We start from the raw sequence: 24663 nt of genomic DNA on the forward strand, positions 1-24663 counted from the left end.
GCATTTCTATTAGTACTTTTTTTGTTATATAGTCCAACTTTGTTGTAATGAGCAAGTGAATAAGAAGATCAGTGAGCAAAAGCCTGTAATGATTTTAATTTACACATATTACCATACAACTACTAACTTTGATAATAAGCATACTACATGGATATACTGTACAAATTTTGGTAACTATGCAAACATTCTTATCTGCTCGGGTAGTTCTTGGAATGGTAAAAAATGAAAGGCGTGACAGCGTTTATGACCAAATGAATTGGATTAGGAGTCAGCTTACAGCCTAATCTTGCCCTTGGGAAAACCATCCCCATTCTACTACCTCTTCAGTGTCTAGCCTCTGGCCCTCCTCCCACACTTTACCCAAACACTATTACAACCTAAATGTCAACCAAACAAGCTACCGTCCAATTGCTCTCACTTCTGTTCTCTCTAAAATTATGGAGAAGGTCATCAACAACCAACTCTGGAACTACCTAGAGATATACCACCTAATCAGTGACCAGCAGTATGGATTCATCCACTTGTGATGCATATCTTATCATCTTGCATTCCACACCCACTTATGGACTTAAGCCATGGAGAAACTCACGTGGTTGCCCTCAACATTTCAAAGGCATCTGATCAGGTTTGGCACAGGGGGCCCTACTCACCAAACTGCCATCCTCAGTCTGCAACTGGATCACCAACTTTCTCACTGGTCACTCACTACTTGTCATGGTGGACGGTTTACTCTACTCACATTTCCCCACCAATGAAGGAGTACTCCCTAGGATTATGTTCTTTCATCCACTTCCTCTTGTATATAAATGACCTGCTCTCACAGACTTCCAATCCTATCCACAGCTTTGTAGACGACAGTAGGCTCCATTCCTCCTTTTCATTCGACAAACCTTGTGGTGCAAAAGCATTAGAATCCTCAAGATCTACCACAACCAGGGACCTGAACTCAGATCTCCTAACTATATCCCAGTGGGGAAAGGAAAACCTTGTAAACTTCAATGCCACCAAAACTCAGTTCTGTCCTATCTCTCGCAAGAAAGAGCTTGTATCCCTCCCCCTTACCATCAGTAATACTGAGATATCCAAACATGATCAGATTTCTCTTCTTGGATTGACCTGCAACTCCAATCTTTCCTGGCACAACCACATTTCAAATATAGCTCCTATAGTCACCAAAAAAGCTTGGTGTATTATTTTGCACAAAACTACTTCACAGCTGCTAACTCTATACAATGCTCAAATTTGCCCAGCTGTGGAATATTGCTCCCATATTTGGAGTAGTGCACCAAAATCGATTCTCTCCAGAAGAGGGTAATCCAGCTAATTAATGATCCCTCTCTAACAAACCTACTTTAATCCCTCCCTCGTTCACAGACGTTCAGTTTCTGCCTCTTCTACAGATACTTTCATGGGCAGTGCTCTGCTGAATTGGCCACTATTATTCCTCTACTCTCCTCCAAAATCGTTAAAACACGAGCTACTGCTAACCAACACCCTTTCACATCCATCTTGAAACACTCACTGAACCAACTTCACTGTCTCCTCTTTCATTTCATCTACTTCTATCTTTTGGAAGAGTCTCACCCCAAAGATTACAACCCTCAGCTGTTCAAACAAAATGTGAACATACTCCTCCTTTCTTCTATTCCTCTTGCCAATACATGGCACTAATGTGCATACTATAGGTCTTGTGTGTGAATCAGATAAAACGACAGTAAAATCAACTAAAAATGAACCCTTTGGTCAGAAACATATCTACTAAAAAAGTGACTCTCAGTTAGTGAAAAAGTCTAAATTATTCGCAAGTTAGAATGTGGTGGGAAAAATGTTGAAGTGTGTAAAAAGTTTGCTCTGTCCTTTTCAGAGGTATCGACATTGCCAAAGAATAAAAATGTTTACATATCGGTACTGGAAATCAACATAACCAAAACAAAAACTTGGAAAGGGCCAGCTTACAAACGTCATCGAAGCATTGCTTCAATGGTTCACTACACAAAGAAGTGAGTGCTGTATTCTCAATATATTGTCTGATCTTGAACGCTCAAATGGAAAAATTTCCTAAACAATATAGATGTGATGATTTTGTATGTAGCAATGGATGGTTGGATAACTGAAATTGTGCTTATTATTAATTGGTATTGTTTACTATCAACTGTGTATGATTTTAAAATTATGAACAAATAAATTGTGTTTAGTATTAAGTATAGTGTAGTTTATACAATATTCATAAAAATAATATCCAGATACGTAATTTTTTTTTCTCTAATACGTTTTTTTATTATTTTTTTACTGAGTTATGGAGAATTTAAAAAAACAATAGGAGGCAGATTTAACTCATCACTAATATAGTGAGTAATAGCTATAACAAGGAACTTTTGTTAAACACCTGATGCTTGTTATAACAAAGTTTGACTGGAACAGCTTATTAAACTATATGAATCCAAAAAAAAATCACTGATAAAAAAAAAATCTTAATTAAAAATGTCACCCTGATGTTTGACAGTTTATATATTACTTTATTCTATAATTTTACTGTATACACTAACATTTTTAAATGTTATTATTATTATTACATATGGGCACCTCCATGGAGTCCACAGTCATCGCAGGAGGTCCATTTCAAAAACATTAATCATCAATAGCCGTAAAATAACCGTCATATTTTGCCTTGAAATCATTCACTGGCAAAGTACACACAACTGACTCAGGCAATCGATTCCAATCATTTATGCTCAAAGAAAAAATTCTAGACCTCATGCATTTCCTCTAGTTATCCTTGCATTATTCAAGAACTGAAATATTTACTCCACATCAATCCTATAATCCCCCCCCCCCCATATGGAGAATCACACAGACCAGCCACCATCTTGGTCAATTGCCTTTGAATCTCCTCTACCTCAGCTACATCTCCAAGAAACCCAGGAGACCAGATCTGTGCATAGTAAAAAATTATAAAAACATAATTATAATAATAATAAAATGTTATAATTTTGTTTTCACTCAATAAAATTATCATCATCTGACCTCCATAGAGTCAAGAGACTGATTGCAGGTCTCATTCTCATACACACATCTCATCATACATTGACTTAAATGCACTCAATGTCCCTGCATCAACTTTCACTACTCTTCACTCCCTTGCTCATATCTTCCATATAGAGCTTCTGGGGGATGGCCTCTTTTTCTCCGTCTCCAGCCATTCTATTGAAATCTCATGCACATTAATCTCGTAATTATTCCTTGCCAGCTTATATCTCAATCACGTCCCCCTATTTTCCTTCTATTTACCAGGCTCTGCAATTTACATTCTCTCAATCTGTCCTCACTCTCCACATTCCAGAGACCAAAAAGTGATTTAGTCAACTGTCTCTGAACTCTCTCCAATAAATCCATCATCCTTTTCAAAATCAGGCAATCAAATATATACAAAGCGTACAATGGAATCATAATGCTTTGCAATTTTAGCAAAGTGTCCCCGAAATTTCAGGCCTCTATCCACCATCATCCCATCTTTCATCTCTTCCACCTCCTCTAAGATATCCCACAAATCTTATACTCTGCATCCCATCTTTGCTTCCCAAATTTTAAAACCTTACACTTTGCCACTGAACTGATATTCCCTTCATTGATCACATTTGCCCATTTATTCGGAATCCATCATCTGCAAACAACTGTACATCACTAATCAAACCCTTCTCAATGTCATTTACATACAAATTAAACAATAATGGCTCTATAATAGACCCTTGGGGAATGCCACTAGGAACTTTCCTTTATTGGGATATCACTTCCCCACACACAACCTGCTGATAAGTATCAGACATTGAATCTCCAATCCAACATTAATGTACCATTCAATCCCATCTGTCCCAATTTAATTACCAACTTTCCATGTGGCAATCTATCAATGCCTTTGCAAAATCTAAATATACTACTGTTTATGCATCCCCCCCCCTTGTCAACTTATTATAATAAGCAACCAGATTGCTAAAACACTATCTTTCTTTAAGCAAATCCATGCTGTCCATCAAAGAGAATTCTGCTAGTGTCAACCCAATTCTGAATCATGATCCTCACTAGCCTAACACCTTGATCACAACTCCAGACAAACAGAGTGGCCTATAATTCAAAGCCTTAATCTTATCACCTCCATTATGAAACAGAATAATTTTGCCCTCTTTCCACTCATTTGTGACTTCAGCTAATCTGAGATTCATTAAAAAAGTAAGTTAAAAGCTGTTGTTAACTCCCTGGAACATTCTCTGAAGAAACATGATGATATACCATCAAGTCCTATGGCCTTATTGACAAGTTTACTCAGTTCCTCATATACCTCCTGCTCACTCAATACCAGTGATTCTTCCTCCTTCCCAACATGGATTATCCATCCATAATGGATAATCCATGTTGGAATTATCCTTCTTCCTTCTACTAGCCACATATCGAAAAAACTCCCTATGATTTCCTTTAGCCTCACTTGCTAACTGCTACTCATTCTACTCAAAAGTGTGTATGAGTAGCTCTTGCTAACTGCTACTCATACTGCACTTTTGCTACCCCCAAGCAAGTCATCTTCCATGACCTTGCTGTTTGTACTCTTCCCATAACTGATTATTGCCATTTGACCTGTGCTGCCTCTGCAATGTTTTTTTTTTCTAGAAGAAAAAAGCATTGCCTCTGCAATGCTTTTTTTTCTTATAGATTGCACATTTCACCTCTTCTGTCACCATTTTACTTTATTTAATCTCCTTACCTTTGGAATACACTCCGTCATTGCCTCTGCCAGATAGTTCCAGAGCAGGGACCAAGCAGAATTGATTTCCTTCTCATCCAATTCCTAATTCCATGATATAGCTGCAAGTTGCCTCCTGAGTTTGTCATAATCACCTGACTTATATGGCTGGCCACTACCCAAGTCATGATCACTTTCAACTGGAGGAAGTTATGCTGTCTCCATTCCAGTCTATATTACCATAATTGAAATCACCCATAATGTTCAAATATAACAAATCTGCAGATCACTTTTTCCTGTCATGATTCTTGTGCAAATAAAAGTTTGCACTTCTGATACAGATGAATTAATAAGTGCCTTAGTAAACAGGCAAAGTGCTAATCAAATTAATTAGTCTAACAAATAATAGGTAAATCGAGCAGAAAATGTTAATATTTTTTCTGGAAAATAATTACAATCATTTGTTGAAATTTTATAAATATGTGACAAGAGGTAATTATTTGATTAAAAGGCTGATTGTCAGATCAAAAATCCTTTTTTTTATAATGTTAATGTGTATATAAATACACTCTAAATTAGAATGAAGTACACAAATAAATACTTACTTAGCATGCTTCTCATGTAGATACCTTTCACTGGGTCATAAGAAATCATTGCTGGCCAGAAGGGATGACCCGGAATCTTTGACCATAACAAGTCACCTACAAGCCATTCAGATGTTTTTTCATCTTTATGAGGTTCGCTTAATTTATTGGCCTTGACAGAACTTTGCTTCACAGATTCTGGAGAAAGAGGAAAATTTTCACACAAAACATTAACAGAAGTAGCTGGAGGAGATGACAGCGGCTGCTGAATGGAAGAATTATCATATGGTGATGGTGTTATTTCTTCCTTGGCAATGGAATGTGAATTTGTTTCATTAACCTGCAATGAAGATGGCAAATGATAATGTTTCCCTGATATTAAAGGTGATTTAAGTTGTTGATTTTTTCTCCTAACTAGTGGCAATAATTCCATATCAGGACTTAACGCTGGACCTTTATGCAATCGTCCATACCTACTACGATAAGGCTCATTTGAATTAAAATCAAGAAAAAGTGGAGATGTCTGAGAATTACTGCCACTGCATAACTGTTGAGGTGAAGTGACACATGATCCATTCAAAAGTGCATTCGTTTCCACAGTACTTTCTTGACATTTGTTTTTATTAATTTTCCTATTACATATGTCAGTTTTCTCATTTTTATCTAATAAATTTAGTAGTTCTGGTTTTAAACTTTGTTCATCATTCATTTGCTCTGAAGTTTTACATATGTGGTTATTATGGATGAGCTTTGGTGGTCTTCCTCTTTTTCCAGGAGTCCACTTTCCTTTCCATTTAGTTTCGTCTGATGAAGTGGTATTTTCTTTTATACCATTAGCAAAAGTAGGATTATTACTTACATCAGATTCAACACATATATTTTTCAATGGCTGATCATGTTTGTTTTCTATATTATGGATGTCCATTGATTCAACATCTTCGTTCTGTAATGTTGGGATACTGCTATTTACAATGATATGCTTATCTACATCTGATGCTGAACCATTCTCCTTTTGTAATAAGGACTGAACACTGGTGAGAATGCTTCCAGAAGACTTCTCTTGTTCATTAACTGGAAAAACAAGACTCTCATTCTTTCCTTTATGAAATGGCTCAACAGCCAAGTGCATCTCTTCCTCTCTTGATGTGTGTGGCATTTAAAATTGGAGATAAACAGAGGAAGAGGGGAAAGAAGGAAGGAGAGAGAGTGCATTCACTATCAGGTATACTTCATTTCTGATCAATAATAACTGCTGTATATTCTGCATACAGTTAAGAACAGAAAAACAGGTTTTCAAATCTGGAAAAGAGAAAATTATATATAAACCAAAACTCATAATGAACACAGTCTTATATTCAAATTGCTTCTCACTCTTTTGGTCTCGCCATTAAAAATACAGAGAAATACCAAAAATACTTATTTTATTTCTGTAATTCTGCTTAACAAATGAAATAAACAGTGAAATAAATAATGAAGAGCCTAAAAGTCTTCATTATGAGAAACTACTTATTAAAAGGAATGATAAATATCTAATTGCTTTATATACCAAACAGCACATTTGGGCTCTGAAAGTAAGTTTCATTTATAATAAAAAAAAAAACAAGTTACAAAGAAAAAATATTATTTGCCTCTACTGTATAAAAAGTATGGGGAATGAAAAAAATAAAAACAGAAAATTAATACCAGATAGAATAATTTTTGAAAAATGAAGGACAAAACTAATAATAATGTTACGTATCAGCAAGATTCCTACTTGAGATATACATTACCGACAGTACATTGGGACAAATATATAAGAGCATAAATTTCTAAAACAGCAAGTAAACCCATTTAGCAAAGATACAAATGAGTATTTCATTGGAAATAAAAATGCCTATTAATGTCTTGAGGGAAAAAAACTAGTTTAATAGCTCTAAGAACTGTAGACTCAAGGAAATTTCGTGTGTGTGGAGGGGGGGGAGTGAAGGAGTTCAAAAACAAACTTTTGTGAATGAGCAGCAAAATTTGAACAAAATATACAATAAGTAAATAGTTCTCTGAAAAGAAAGAAAAACAAAAATGTCATATGGTGGAATTGAGAAATTAAGCAGTCCACGAAAAGAAAAATAAAGTATTTCTGGTAGTAAATACTTTTTACAGAATGTATGCAAGCTATCATACATTCTATAAAGGTAAAAGTTAGTGTAGCCGAACAAAACTGATGGGAAGACTAGGAAGAATATAACAGATTAATATCACAAGGTGACAAAAAGTTCTACACTACAGAAAGGCTTAGAAATGGAAGAAAAGTAATCTGGTCACCTTTCTTGCCTTCGCCTTGTATTGTTCATGAGTTTGCTGGTCACCTTTCTCTTTTAAAACCTCTACAGCATTTTCTTCTTCTTCAACACATGTTAAATGATATTACTCATCCATCTAACTCCTACCCGATTAATCCTCCTTACCTTAGATATACAATTTAGTATTGTTTCCTCTAGATGACCCCCTAACAATCTTCCATGCACTACTGACATCCTTACCCCCTGCAGTGTTTTATGCCATGGCACAAATTTAAGCTTCTTCCTAAGCTTGTCATAATCACCTGCCTTGTAGTTCTACAAATACCCCCTTCTTAACAGAATATTCATGTTGTACAATCTTCCAAGTCAAAACTGCATGGTCACTTTCACCAATTGGAGGCAATATTAGAAGAGCTATTCATTGGTTATGGATAGCTCGTCTAATCCTATTGACCAGGTCCAATATTCTCATGCCCCTAGTACCCCCCCCCTCCATCACATTCTGCCTAGAGTATTAGCTCTCAGTAGGTGCATAAATTCCAATTCCCTTCCTGCCATGTGAGCTTTCTTTCTTTCCTTCCAGCCTATATCTCCATAGTTGAAGCCCCCCATAATAATCACGACTTGTACTCATTGTACTAATTTGGCAATGTATGTCTTCCAGATCATCCATAGAACTCCCTGGTCTATAGCAACACCCCACTGTATAGTCTTAGTGACCTTAATTTCACACCAGACTACTGCAAATAAACAGCCACCTTCATGCCTATCTCGTATTCTTTTTGGCTGCAATTCATCTGCTATCATCAGCAGTACCCCTTCCCCATTCTATCTTTTGTATCTTCCCTGAAAATACTAAAATCCTCACATTTTATCCCTGTAACTACATCATCTGATGTTAGCCAACTCTTACTAATGCCTATAACTTTTGGAGAGATTGCACTAACCAATGTCAAGAACTCATCCGTCCTGTTCCTGATACTTCTGGTATTAGTATACAGAAACTGCACCATCCCTTTAGGCACTCCACCCATCATTAATTCCTGAAGTGACTACCCTATTCAATAATTTTGCTTGAGAGACTAGATTTTGGACCTGGTCATTCTTACACTCACTTGCCTCATGGATGCTTTCACACAAACTCACCTGTTTCCACACTAATTGCTTAAGTTTTCCAGACACCTAACACCAAAACCATTTAGATGCAGTTCATCAGCATTGTACAAATCCTCATTTCCGTCAAATACAGACCACAGTTCCACAACTCCTACACCATTCCTGCATATAGACTCATTAGCCAGCAAAACTCTCCTCCTCAGCTTGCCTGTATCCTAGCATAGTAGACTTACAATCTTCACCTTCTTGCTCTTCAGTGTTGCCTCTTAACAACTCCTCTACATCCCCCTCATAGAATACATCTTGCCTCTCAAGTCATTTGTGCCAACCAAGACAACCATTTCTTTCAACTTACCTTTTGGCATATTCAGATGGCATGACTAATATCATGAATTTCTGTACCACAGAAACACAATTTTGTCACACTTTCATTGAGTACTTCCCTAATCACAGAGTTTCCAAAAATAATTTTCTCCTTAACTTGTTTTTCTTATTAGTTTGCTCGTTGTTTATTACTACTTCGGATTACCTGCTTTTTTCTCTTCTCAGCCCCACTACTCTTGCTGAGTCTGCAATTTTTCAGTTTCGCACTTTGCCCTGTGAAGGATAACATTCAAGTGTGCTATTTCTTTATTAATGTCCATTTTGTTCTCCCTTATTTTCTTGGTACTGTCTGTTGGTACTCCACTCTACCAACATCTGCTGTGTTCTCATCACCTAATAAGCACTCAAAAGATCCGTAAGGTAGAATTGGCTTGAAAATTAAGAATCAGATTAGAAATAAATCAGTTGATCAAAGATGGAGGCCATAAATATAAGAGATCTGAGGAAAATTAAGGGAGCGAACAGATGGCATCAGTGGCTGAAATGTTAAAACACTAAAACATTCCGTCCTCTCTCACCTGTCCTTTAAGACAGGCAGAGTCCCCTAATGAGGGGCGTCTACGACAAATTAATGCAGCTGACTCGTCACTCCTCTGCTGCATCCCCTAAGGGCAAGTATTTATGTCTAGATCCGTGTGCTCACAGAGCTGGTTTGCCTGTTCTGAGGGACGAAAAACTGGAGTTTCTGGGTGAAAAAACCCTCTACCTCTGTGTGAGACCAGCTAACTCGCCTTTCATCAAAAGAGACCAGATAAAAGTTCCTCACATCATGGACAGGAATCGAACCCAGGACTTTCCATCCAAAGAGCTTCATCTATACGGACTGAGCTATGGAGACTACTAAAACATTAAAATTAAAGCATTATGTAAAAAATAAATAAATATATATATATAAAAAATTAACAAAAATAGAAAAAAAATCTACAGCCCATGCATGATACTAATGTACTATATATACACAACCCTTCATAGTGGGAGTCACATAACAAAAAAGAACATGCCTATTAATATTCACATGTGTAATTAATATGGTATCGCTATATAAACTGAACTGGAGATGAAAGATTAGCAAAGTAAATATTTTCAGCAAACATGACAAGATCGAGTAGAAGACCAAAATATACATGGATACAATTAGATCTAATTTAGAAGATCAAAATGTAATAGGGAACCAACAACTGAAAGATGGTATTAGAAAACCAGTCATGATATAGCTAATATACCCACTTGAGAGTATATGAAAGTAAATGACAATGGTATGAAAAACAAATGGATATTTATTATTCTTCCCTTTCAATAAAAAAAAAGTGAAGTTTAGAATAGATATTCCTTAACTTATGCAAACTGTTAATATGATTTCAGATATACATGATACATAATGAGTCACAAGACAAATCCCCTTAGAATTCTTTTTTTTTTTTAAGTTTTTTGTGAGAACTAATAACAATGGTTTATCAAGAAGGATTTTGTAACTAACATAATTTATGCATTTAGGATAGAAAAATTTTCCTGTCAGCAGGTATTCTTTGTTATCTTTAAGCCAACTAATGTTCAATAATTAAAAAAATAATCTCTCTCTCTATATATATATATGCAAAATTCAAGTATTTGCATATTTCATTACATTTGGAATAAGTAAAAAATATACATAAATGTTTGTAATTGCTTTGTTTCTTCCCGTAACATTTTGTTGTATGTCCTTTAATAAAAAAATAATAATAAAAAATAGTAATTCATTAAACACTTGCATTCCATTTCCTCCGATATCACTGTCCAATTATTATGACATCCTACTAACCACTCACTACATCAAGGTATATCACACTTAACCAGAAATTAGATACTTGTTTGTATCTTTTATAATCAGCATTGGCAAACAAAGTTTAGGTATGAAGAAATATATGAGGGGTGGCTGGAAAGTTGATAAACATCTAGAACAAAAATTATATTAAAGTAACTGATATAACCACAAGAAAGAACATACTAGTAGCAGAGTTATGAAAGTAACTTATGTTCTTATATCCTTGTATGTTCTTTCTTGTGGTTATATCAGTTACTTTAATATAATTTTTGTTCTAGGTGTTTATCAGAACTTTCTGGTAAACCCTTGTTTATCAGGAAAAGGTTTACCACCAGACTACATAAAAAATTGACATCCCTTATTGACTCCAAAGATCAGCCACATTCCCTAGACCTACCAGGTCTCTTGCAGTTGCAAACTGTTCTACTATGACCAAACAGGCAGGACAGCCAATATAAGAATTTCTGAACACATGAGCTATATCTGTTTCCACCATTACAGATGCTTTGGATTTGTGGACCATGCTCTGGACACTCAGGATATGCTGGAAAAGGCCACTCTTTTGCACTGTAGCAAATACAAATATGAGAGGTGATTTCTGGTATCTGCCTCAGTCCTGAAAAACTTTCCAAACCTCAACAAATTTGGGTGCATGAAACTGCCCCCAAAGACCACCCACAATTTAGCTCACTAGGGGACACCATTTAGGACTCTAGGCATGACTTTGGTTGCCTTTCTTCAGCCTCATTTACTGTGTTTATGCCTGCATACACATATCATTGCTTTGTGATCTCTGATGGTGGCAAAGTAGCTTTGACAAAATACAGGAAGTATTATTATAATTAATAGTTACAACTACAAGTCTAATGTTTATGATCCAGTCTAATGTCAATACTGCAGCTTGGAGAAAGTCACACCTTGATAAGCATGCAGGCAGCATTCAGCAGTGATACGATGAATTGTTTGTTTAGGAGCATTGCAAATAAATTAAAGATACCAAGAAATTATATTCTTGGTTTAATCCATTATCCAAGTGTAAGCAAACAAAGTTCGTGCCTGAAGTATTTTCCAGATTGGGGCAACTCATATATAGAAGCTAATGATTTCACATTACTTGCCTTAGTATCCCATAATGAGTCTAAGGACTCCCTGGAGTAGCCCGAAATAATAATAATAATGGAATAATAAGGCATTATACATGTCTGCAAGGATACGTGCTTTGCATTATGGGATACTAAGGCAAGTGATGCAAAGTCATTAGCTTCTATAAACAAGTTGCCGCAGTCCTGAAAATACTTCAGGCGGAAACTTTGGTTGCTTACACATGGAAAAAGGATTAAACCAAGAATATAATTTCTTGGACTCTTTAATTTATAGTATAAACAAGTGGAAAAACTTCCAACAACTAGAAGCACTGCAGTAACATTAAGGAGAAACATCCCTCCCCACTCAAAAATGCAAGTCTTCTAGCATTCTGTGGTTCATACAAATCCTGTTCAGGATCACCCATAACTTATGGGAATAGTTCAATTCAGAAGACTGATTATTAATGCCTCAAAACTACATCAGTGTTTGTATCCTACCATCCATCCATCTTGTCTATTATTTTCTAGAGTTGAAATTATTTATTATTATATTTTCTGCATCACATATTGCTGGTCAACTAGGTTTTAATTGACTGATTCTCAAGTCTGGAATGTCCCTATGCACAGGAAGAAGGAGATTGTTATTTATCTTCTTGTACTCTCTGAGTAGAGCATCAGACTCTGGAAGTAAGACGATGCTCTAGGCAGAAAGCCAATAAGTAATTGTGGATCTGACCATACCAGATATCAGCTGAAGGGGGTGTTATTAAGCTGAGTGTCAATAAGCTTTTTGTGTGGGCTTTTGAACTCCACAAAACAGGCAAACAATATTTGGCTACAGACAAAAACTAGATCTACAGCTGATAAGCATAAGCTGATAGCAGAGAATCAGCAGTCTTTGAATGATGTTATTACAAGTCTTCATTTTTGCTGCATTATTTAGCTGTATTTTCCAGATAAGCCTCTGTAAGACAGTCAGTACAGATGAAGCCCATTGGTTGGAAAGATCTTGGTTCGAATCCAGTCTAGGATGAGAGGAACCTTTATCCGCACTTTCAACAGGAGGTGAGTCAGCCAGTCTCAGAAAAATGCAGGTTTCCTGGAGGGAAACCTGCATTTTTCATCCTGCAACCAGGCCAGAACACATAATTTACAAACAAAAGAATACTTATAGTCATTGAGCTAACCACCTTATCCTTGAATTATAGTTACAAAATCCAAGGATACTTGGAAGGTCGTAGACACTTAAGTGCCTATTAGAATCGCTGATGATGATTTTCCAAATAATTCCTGTAGGATAGTGTGCAGTTTAGTGTGGCACTTAAATATCCAAGTCAGAAGTAACAAATTACAGACTAATTAGCATCTCAGGACTGGTGGTTAAGATACTGGAAAAGTTAGTTAAAAGTATAATTCAGGAATGGATGGATAAGAATATGATAGTCTATGGTGGGTAGTACTGCTTTGTAAAAGGTAGGTCATGTCTTAATAAACTACTCAAATTTTATAACAGTAGCTGAACTGGATAATGGCCATACCATAATATTTTTGGATTTTCAAAAGGCATTTAACAGAAAACATACAGGAAACTATTACATGAGTTGGAGCAAATGGTAATAGATATGAAACTGGTGGAACAGAAAGGGAAAGGACTGGAAGAGAGTTCCAGTCCTATATGGTGGAGTGGAATCTAGGTGAATGAGGTTACATAATGGAGTTCATCAAGGCTTTGTACTGAGATTAATTTGCATATTATACAGGGAATGATTTCAGGGGAATATTCAATTGTTTGCTGATACAAAATTGGGAAGGGAAATAGTTGAAGGTGACGTAGACATCCTGCAGAATGATTTCAATAAATTGGTAGTGCAAGGTTATTATGCACTTTAGGATGCAAATTATATAATGTATTAAACTGATGGTACTGGATTGCAGGAAACTGATAAGGCTAGGAATTTGAGGAATATGGGTTAGAGTGGACAGAGTTTGGGTTCAGAGAGCAAAAGTTGGCAAACAGCTCAAAGGATTACTTGGAGATGTTGAAGAATATACTGATATGTGGAGATATAAAGGTTATTATGCCTTTGTATAAAGCTAATATACAAATACATCTTAACTACCATGCACATATTTGGCTACCTGAGTTTCTTGGGGAAGAGGTGGTAAAGAGGATCTAAAGATGAGTGACCAAGCTGATAAGAGACCTGCAGAATTCTCCCTATATCAATAGACTAAAGGTGTTTGAATCACGCAGTTTAACTGACAGGTAAAAAAGAGGGGACATGATAGAAATATATAAGTTACAAAAGGGATTTCTATAAGACTGATGCAAAAATTTTTCAATACATAAAAATTAAAGAGTGAACAAGGGATCACCTCTAGGAAATAGAATAAGAATCTATGGACTAGATTTTTGCATGGAGAGTGATGGATTGCTAGAGATAGTTGTGAGTGCCCTGACAGTGAATGAGTTAAAGAAGATATATGATGGGTATTGTGTAAATAATAGTAGTGTAGGTGTCCTGTGATGAATTTTCTGACTTGACGGAGATGTCTGTATAATAATAACAATGTTTGGTAAATACATCTTTGATACCCAGCATGCAATCACCTTTACATTGCCACAATACAAAATTCCATACATTTTACAATTTCATATAGACTGATCTTTTACTTTGAATCCACTTCAAATTAACTTTAGATGTGTATCAATAAAGAGGAGCTCACTTTCTATCTTGGTCTCCAATTTCATGACCCAAGTAATGCAAGTATTTACTGCAAGAGTAACATTGCGCTGCTGTGTTAATGCCTATAAATGAATCACTCACACACAAAATGAAAGCTGTTTTTAAGTGTCCTTCATATTTATTGCATACACAAGAGAGATGTAAAACTTCTCATTACTATTAGTATCATTAGAAAAGCACTGTTCTTTCAGTCCATGAGGTTTATTCATTTCATTAAAAAAAAAGCAATTTATGTCATTGCAATAACAGATCCCATTCTTTGTCTTCAAAGAAGTCATTTTGGTTTCAATTTCTAAAATCAGAAATTTTCATTCCTAGAACTAATGAATCATTTAATAAGATTTACTTCTGGTAAGGTTTTTGGTATTTAAATTTGAATAAATGCTTCTTTCATCTGATGAGAAATCCTATTCAGACCAAAACAAAAGGTTTTGTTTATTAGCATTGCAAAATCACACACAATGAAGAATGACAGAAGATCTGAAGAGTGAAACTGCTGATCTATTCTCAAATGAATGCTAAGCTTGCCTGCATGTAAACATCTTTGGCTTTTGCTGAATGAAAGTTCCATTAACAAAGGCCAAACAATTAAAGAGTGAAGTATCAATTCAATTTTATGAGATTCTAAATTTGATTATAATACCATATATCTGCTTTACATTAACAACATGTACAGGGTGTACTAAAAGTCAGGCTCCACAAGCCAATCACAATGTTTAATTCATTAATTTCTTTTTTTTCCAGATTGTTGTACCATAGAACCTAAATTAACAAAGGAAAAAAGAATACCGATTGTTCTTATCTATGCCACACAACATCAGGGCACATGCTGACTTTATATGGAGTTTTTCAATTGAAGGCGAGTTAGCCGATCTCATACGGAGGTAGCAGGGTTTTTCTCCCAGAAACTCGGGGTTTTTCATCCTGCATACAGACAAATCGGACATTCAGAACACACGCAATTTTCAGACAAAGAATACTTGTGGTGGTTGTGGGCAGTAGATGGCGCTGATGTGGTTGATTGGTAGTAGCGATTCGGTAGTGGTGGAGACGGAGTTGTATAGTGGGTGTTCTCCTGCAACGAGTCTTCTGATTCCTTGGAGGTGCCATGAATAATAATAATGCCACACAACATTTAGTTGCTTATGAGTTTAATTCCAAGCATCCTGACAGGTCTCCAACTGATTATAAAACTGTAGGAAAATTATTTGTTCATTTCATATTTCTTTCCCAAAACTAACATGTGAAATCTACCTTTATACTGCAAACATTTCTGATGTCTGAATTGGATGAGATCCCATTGGCAGAACAAGCAGTTATATAGAATCCAGAATATGCTGACTTTCAGTTTTCATGTCACCTTTATCATCTGATTCCTTTTATAGTACTCTTTCCTCCATTTCTAAACTTTTTCAATATTGTCCAGAACATTCTGCCACCTTCTTGATATCTATCTTGTTTTCTTGATTATTAAAAAAAAAAAAAAATCTTGATAAATAAATATCTGATATTTATCACCAGCCTGGTTGGTAGAGCCACTGTAGGTTGTGGGTTTGAATTCCACTGCAGGGATGGTGTTATGTCCCTTTCTATCCTATCTTACGATTTTGTTTGTCTTACAAACTGCCTTCGTCTATATTCTCCTAACTTCTACTTTCAAGACATCACCAAAATTTCTACTGATATCTGAGTTATTGTTCCCCGTAGTATCCCTAGTATTTGTATTTTAACTACGCCCTTTGGGATATTTAGTTTAAGATATTTTATACATAAACAGAGAAAAGGAACTCAAATATCTGAAAGTGTAACTATTGCAGTCGTGACACTATTTCTTGTTACTCAACATTAATTCCTTAAACTTCCCGTTTCTTAACATTGATTCCCCGCGTGATTAGGCTCGATTGTTTCTAAGCGGTGCATTGGATTAGCGATATCAGTCAACTTTTTTTATCATTAAACAAAAGGTTTATTATTTCTCTAAACATGGTACATATCAAAATACTCAACTAAATTACTTACACACTAAAATTTTGCTTGATACAAGTAGTTGGGCTATGATTCGACAAAAGTTACTATGATCATGCCGCCACAAATTTTCATACAAAACATGAATTCACTTAACATGGAAAAATTAGATCACCACACATTATCAGATTATTCAACTTCAAGCACACTAACAAAATCATTAACTACTCTAGCACATACCTATGACAATTCCGATTCTCTACACATCACACTAGGCATTCAAATTCCTCAGGCTACTTGATTACTCAATTCACACTAATCAAACTCAATATTAACAAAACCATTTACTTCATTAACACACAACTATGTCATTAACTTTCCTTTTACAATATATTAGGCACTCAAGATTCTTAGCAAAATTAATTATTCACAAATTATCAACACTAGCTAGCTTACTTTTAACACTCTCTATCAAATTCTAAAGTCCTATTATAATTTCTCCCTAATCACTTTAACAGTTCCGTATTATGACAATGGTACCTATCACAAACAACTTCTAGTTAACATAAGACAAATTTCACAATACCTTTCTTTAGCTTCACTTACGGGCCTTTACCTTCTACTGAACGAACTTGCATGCATAACTTCTTGCAATTCAGGGCTATATAAACATCTGCGCCATCGGCTGTACTATCCGAAACGAGGACATCGATATTTTCACAGCTTCCTATGACTTTATGGCATATTTCGCTTTCTACATAGGAATACGGGAGTAGCTTTCCTGCTCACTTTCGATTCCTTGTTGTGGCATGAGGATATAAGCCATATCTCTCCACTCAGGAACACCGTGAAATCCACTAGAAAACCAAACTAAAACCACCGCGACTATCCAAACGTTTCTTCTCCTCTGGCAAAAGGCAAAAAAGCCTCAAGCCTCCTTGACTATCTAAACGTCTTCTCTCCAAAACCCAAAAGAGCCTACTCCTTGAAAAAGCCCTGGGGGGGGGGGGGGGGGGTTACCAACCCTTTTATAGCTGCTCCCCTAACGGCGCCCTTTCTTACTTCCTTTTTCCCGCCTCCTGTTTGTTTTCCGTCTGTCTACCAATTGGGTAGCATTTTGCCGCCATACGTCATTTTGATCGGCAACTCGTAACGAAGTTTCTATCCGGGTATAGGCCCTAAGCGATATTCCGTTATTTCTCTTGTTAGCCTCTATCTTAACCCCCTTTTAAACCTTTTCTCAGAATTCTACTTAATGCTTAATCTGTAGCCTCTTACATAGCATATTTTATGACTCATTCTTTTATACTCATGCACTTAACTCTTTCATTCTTAATCGCATTACTACATTAATTCTTAGTTAGCTACTTATTTAATACAAATTCCTTGTTTAGTCATAATACATCTTAATACATTCTTTTCTTTTGTTATCTTAACTAAACAATAGACCTTCACATTTTACTCAATTTATACTGGATGCAAGAATATTTTATTAATTAAATCATTCTTTTTATGCAGGGGTTTTTATTTATGTTATTTATTTTTCATGTTACACCATGATAACTGAGAATGTTATATTCTCAGGATATCAGGTGTAACAATGGATGTTTGTAAACGCCTGCTCTGGATGAGTTTGTATAGCTCCTCAAGTTTATAAGGCTTGCATTTCTTTTCTTTCTTTCTTTTTTAATCTTACTAATTTTTTGCATTATTTTTGTTTAGCAACTTTTACTCATTGCTTCAGTTTTTTTACTTTTATCTCAATATTCTCTCAGGGCACATGCTGACTTACTTGCTAGAAACTTAACTGCTTTCTTCTTTTCCAGAACTGCCTCTAACTTCTTGAGTCACCTGTGGAGTAATCTTTCTATGCTTGCAAATAACCTCCCTACATGGCTCCCTGGTTGAATCAATATTTTCTTCAGAGACTACCACTGAGTCTTCAGAGTTTGATTCTTGTGTTCAAAATCTTTCATTTTTTCTTGCAAACAATATTTGTATAGTAGAGCCTGCACCTCTAAAAGTTGAATAAATTTAAAAACTGTCTTATATGTTTTTCTTTTCAATATATTTAAGTTTATTCTGCTTGAAACTAAGCCATGATCACCTCCATTTTCAAATCTACTGCATATTCCGGTATCCTGAACCAGTGTGAAGTCTTGATGGCTTCCCCCCCCCCCCCGTGTCTTCTCTGCATGTGAAACTGTGCATATCTTTATGTTGTTAAAACATGGTGTTAGTAATAACTAGTTCAAGTTCTGAACAGAAATCCAGCAGGCACTTATTATTTTTAGCTATACCCTTTTATTCCAAATTTTTCCAAAACATTTTTGTATGCCTATTTTGACCTCTAACAAGAACCAGCTTTTTCATTTCTCTATGTTATTTGCTTTTTCTAATGACTCAAAAAAGTCATCCAATTCTTCCTTAAAAAAGTTCTGTGGGACCACATGCACAAATAAGGTTCATTGTTCCAATTTCCCATTTTAAAATTTCACACATAACTCTACTTGAAATTGCCTGCCAATCGAGAAATTAATCATTGTGCTCGGTGTTGAATGCTTTTTCTTCTCCTTCCTTTCTCTGACTGGAATACAGCATCCTATATTTATTATTTAGCAAGGTCTCAGTGTTTCGTCTCAGTAACATCAATTATTTTGATCTGGTACTTCTCTAGTTCTTCTGCCAGTTCAATTCTTTTCCACTGACACTTCTTTTGCTGATTTTATGTTGGGCTCATACACGAGAGGTTGGTTGATCAACCTATAGTACATCAGTACTGTATATAGGTAGTGGGATGAGAAAGGAGAAACTTGTTTACATCTGTTTTAAAAGTCTGTATATTGTATTCTCCTTGGGAAATACATCAGGGGGAAGACTGTTCCACAGAACAGTAGTAGCAGGGATGAAGGAGAAGGAAAAGAAACTTGTTCTGTGGGTTTCAAGGTGTACTGTGAACGGATGTTGGGCGGCAGCTGTACATGTTCCAATGGGGCTTAGTAGTGAGTGGGGGAATTATTGATGCTATTTCAGATGAACATTTGCCATGGAAATATTTATAAAATACACAAATTGCAGAGACCAAATGTCTATGTGAAAGTGAGAGTGAGTTGGTAAGAGATGGGTCATTTATCAATCTAATTGCTCTCCTCTGTACTGAGTCAAGCATTTTGAGAGAGCTTTTAGGAGCTCCACTCCAAATGTGAGAGCAGTATATGATAGCTGGATGGATTTGTATAAGGTTAACAGCTGTTTAGAGATTAAGTAAAATCTTAAGCAAAAGAGAAATCCTAGTTTTTTGGAAACTGAGGATGCAATGGTTGTGATGTGTTTATGCCAGGAGAGGCCTGATGTCAGGGTAATTCCAAGACAAGAAATCTTTTTGTCTGGAAATTTGAGTGTTATCAAAAATAATACTGGGGGGAAATGGTTCTTTTTTGGGAGAAATAAAACAGAAATGGGTTTTACTAGCACTGAAGTTGACAAAGTTATCTGAGCCCTGTTGGAGGATGGCTAAGTGATCAGAATTGAGAGTACCTATCTTCAATTCTTCGACACTGTGTTCGATCCAGAAGCTAACTTTGCATTGTTCACTGTGTTTCCTTTACAAAAAACAGCAGGGGTCTTGTTAAACTGAGCAACATCCAGCCATCATGAAATTTCATCATGTTCTACTATCATGTTTGTGATTTAAGCCAGCAGAACAAAATTGTGTAGACTAAGTTCAAACTACCAGCTCATCCTTGTTCGTTCAGAAGCCATTGGATACCTACTAATAGACCCACAACATGAAGGTGAGGACTCAACATTAGGCCAGGAGTCCCAATTGGTGTTCCTCCTGCCTTATGTGTATGTATTCTCCTAGTTATTATTTGGCTTTGGCACTTAAGCTTCCCCTAAACATGTTGCAACCAGGCTCTTTTGTTGGAAAGACCTACTTTAAATCCTAACTGGGATGTAAAGAACTTTTACAGGCTTTTCAAGTAAGTGTAATACAGTCGCTCTCATATAAGGGTGACTATTTCAACTTTTGCCTTTCTTCACAGAAACAAATACAAATTCAAAATACTTTATGAATCTATTTAAGTTAAAGGATATTACATCCCATATTATTTCTTAGCTGAATAAGAAACTCAAAGAGTTTCATGCCGAATATAGAAACTATATAAAGTTCGGCGATTCCAAGCATAAGCAAATACCTGGATAGTGCAACACCTGACCCATTTGGTAGTGCAAACTGAGGCAACTCATAGTAAGGGTGGAGCAAGCTCCGATCACTATTCTTGGTATTTACCAATAATGTGAACTTAGCTCCTAGGAGCTGTATTACTGTTCTACATTATGAGAGATATAGATGATATTCTACATTATGAGAGACATATATAACACTTCTAGAAATATCAATACAGGATATGTAGCAATAAATGATTCTTCAATTCTCTGTATACATGCTTTCTGCCATGCCAAAAATTCTGTCTAGAAACATTTTAAGTATATCAAAATGCTTTCTTAAATGTAACCAATCCTTTAACTTAAATAAGTTCATGTTGCCGAATTGAAGCCTTTGGCTCTTCATATAATTAGTAATTTATTAGTACACTTTCTTGGCAATTCTCGTAGAAGGGATGCAAGTTCTGTTCACTACAAACTTGGTATTAACTAGGTCTACCTACTCACTGATGAGACCTCAATAAAGGTTGAAACCGGTCTGGGTAGTGACCTTCTCTCATAACGTAGAACAGTAATACAGCTCCTAGAAGCTAAGTTCACATTATGAATAAATACTAAGAATAGTGATCGGAGCTTGCTCCACCCTTACTACGAGTTGCCTCAGTTTGCACTACCAAATGGGTCAGGTGGTGCACTATCCAGGTATTTGCTTATGCTTGGAATCGTCGAACTTTATATTTGCATGGAACTTTATGAATCTGTCGCTGTATGAGCCAGACAGTCCCCTTGATCATGTCAATTTAACTTTTGCAAAATATTGGAAGTTATAATTAAATTAACTGTTACATCATATATAACACTTCTAGAAATATCAATACAGGATATGTAGCAATAAATGTCCATCACTTATTTTTCATGGTATTAACAACACCACAAACACTTTTATCAACAAAGATGTTTTATTAACGCTTATATTTCGCTGATTTTCAACTCAGCATCATCAGAGCACAACACACATGTAAACGCAACAGTGAGTGAGTGAAACAATATAATTGCAAAAGACAAAAGATCTAAAGTCCTATTTTTGGCGCCCTCTAACGAAAAAAAAAAGACTACTTTCATCATAATTTCTAGTTTAGGAATTTGTTTGGGCGTGACGGCAAAGTTATGTCCTAGACTGAGAGCGTTCTTGGCTTCTTCAGTGAGTGTTTCCGATGATAGGTTTACGACCACATGGTCTCGTCGAAGTTGCGGTCGGGACTTCGTATGTTGGCACTGTTGTAGGAGTTCAAATTTTTTTATGTGCTTGCTTTTTTTTTTTTTTTTTTTTGCTGCAACTTCGGAGATGTGCTGTAGGACAGTCCATATTTCAGGATTTAACACGTTTATTAGTTCTTGTTGTAGAACTGTGATAGAGCTGTTTAGCTTACTAAGCTCTAAGCGAGAAATTCTACAAACAGATTAATGGTACTGCTATGGGTCCCCCCCCCCTCTCTCTCCCCTGTTAGCAAATTTTTACATGGAACACTTTGAAAACAAAGTACTTACCACAGCTACATACAAGCCACAAGTGTGGTTATGCTATGTAGATGATGTGTTTGCCATCTGGCCCCATGGACAAGACACTTTGGATGCTTTTTGTCACCCACCTAAACAGCCAACACCCAAAATTCACTTCACAGTAGAAAAAGAATCAAATAACTGTTTACCAATTCTTGACACATTAGTCACCCGCCTTTCAGATGGATCACTATCCTTTTCTATTTACAGAAAGCCTACACACACAAGAAGATACCTAAACAATCACATCATCATCCAGTCCAACAGTATGGCATTTTAAAAATACTTACACACAGAACTAGAGCCATTTGTTCTAACGATACAGTTCTGACCACTGAACTCCAATACCTGCGCCATACGTTCTTAGCCAACGGCTACAATCCCTACAAAATAGATAAAATACTACATAGGCCCATTACTCTGCCCTCCCCTAATACACAAGAATACAACATGACCATTTCTATTCCCTATATCAGAGGTACATCGGAAAAGATAGCCAAAGTATTGTTGAAACATGGCCTTTGCACCACTTTCAAACCTCATGTCAAGCTGGCAACTCTGATCCGCTCGCCTAAGGATAAACTTCACCCTTTAGCACACCCAGGAGTGTATGAAGTTCCGTGTGACTGTGCAAACAGGAAGATCAGTGAACATCTGCCTGGAAGAACATGAAAGATACATTCGCTACTATTACTATGGCAAGTCGGGACTGACAGACCACGCTTTGGACACTCCTTCACACAGGATTAGATGGAGGAAAACAAATGTACTATTTAGGAGTCGTTATAGATCTGAAAGATTATTTTTTGAGTCAGCAATGGCTTTGAAGAATTCTCCCAACCTTAACAAATATGGTTGCATTAATTTGCCAAAAATTTGGGAGACAGTTATCCTAAGAAAAACTCTTGGATAACTGCTGTTTTTTTTTTTTTTTTTTCGTTAGAGGGCGCCAAAAATAGGACTTTAGATCTTTTGTAATTATATTGTTTCACTCACTCACTGTCGTGTTTACATGAGTGTTGTGCTCTGATGATGCCGAGTTGAAAATCAGCGAAATATAAGGTTTAATAAAACATCTTTGTTGATAAAAGTGTTTGTGGTGTTGTTAATACCGTGAAAAATAAGTCATGAATAACCATCAACACCTAAGCTTATCTGTTAGGTAGCAATAAATGATTCTTCAATTCTCTGTATACATGCTCTCTGCCATGCCAAAAATTCTGTCTAGAAACATTTTAAGTATATCAAAATGCTTTCTTAAATGTAATCAATTTTGGTATGGAAGCTTAGTTGTGAGCTGAGACACTGATTATTATTCATGTTATTGTTCAGAAAAAGCACATCAAGGGATAATAACTTTAGATGCTAAATTATTAAACATTGGTTACTAAGGCATCTTCATGGGCATAAAGATATACAATCTGCCTATGCAGGTCAACACATCAATAAAAAGACAAAAGATTGAGTATAAACAACAGAATCCTAGTCTTAGCATGCTCTATGAATGTGGGTGACAGAACCTAGCTCAGTCTAGTGAAGGTCTCAAAATGGTCCTCTCCTGGATTTTTGAGAAAGATGGGAAAGCCATATTTGTTTACATGCTATGAATATTATGTGCTGACATAGCACAATTGAAAGAACAGTAAAACATTGTGCGCTTCAAATGGAAAAGACCTGGGTTCGATTCTCATTGTAACGAGGGGAACATATGGGCTTTTTCAAGTGAAGGTAAGTTAGCTGATGTCGTACGGAGGTAGCTGGGGTTTTTCTCCCAAAAACTCGAGCTTTGCATCCCACATACAGACAAATCGGCCTTCAGAACACATACAATATATAGACAAAAAATTCTGTTGTCGGTGGTGATGGGCGATAGATGGTAGTAGAGTCATAGTTGGAGAATTAAGTGGTAGTGGAGAGGGCGAGATATATTTAGCTAAGTAGAGTAGATTGCCCTCCAACGACAAGTCCTTGGACTCCCTGGAGGTGTCACATAATAATAATATGCTGTGGCAGCTTTCAGGATAGCATATCAGATTTGTATGTTTTTGTATAACAGGAAGAGGAAAAAACCTCCCATCATTCTCTGAAGTTAAACAAATATGACTGCTTCACCTTCACAAACAATAGGAAACAAGTGAAAGTGATTACATTTAATCAAGTCCTAAGAGTGATGACAGCCCTCAAAAGAAATTATGTCTAAGAAAATTATGTCCAAGCATCAAAAATTGCTCAAGCTCAAA

At 36.1% G+C, this 24663-nt stretch overlaps 1 protein-coding gene across 2 annotated transcripts in view; it reads right to left on the reverse strand.

Moving 5' to 3' along the window:
* Positions 1–24663, reverse strand: part of NSD (Nuclear receptor binding SET domain protein) — a 442610-nt gene that overhangs the window by 410404 nt on the left and 7543 nt on the right. For both annotated transcript variants that reach the window (XM_090392494.1, XM_090392492.1), the window contains exon 2: positions 5338–6615. In XM_090392494.1, coding sequence (XP_090248620.1) covers positions 5338–6472 — 1135 coding nt within the window. In that variant the 5' untranslated portion in view covers positions 6473–6615. The remainder of the gene's footprint in view (positions 1–5337; positions 6616–24663) is intronic.

Source organism: Typopeltis vanoorti, chromosome 5, assembly GCF_054136105.1.
Source record: "Typopeltis vanoorti isolate ZY-2024b chromosome 5, IOZ_Tvanoo_1.0, whole genome shotgun sequence".
Classification (NCBI taxonomy): domain Eukaryota; kingdom Metazoa; phylum Arthropoda; class Arachnida; order Uropygi; family Thelyphonidae; genus Typopeltis; species Typopeltis vanoorti.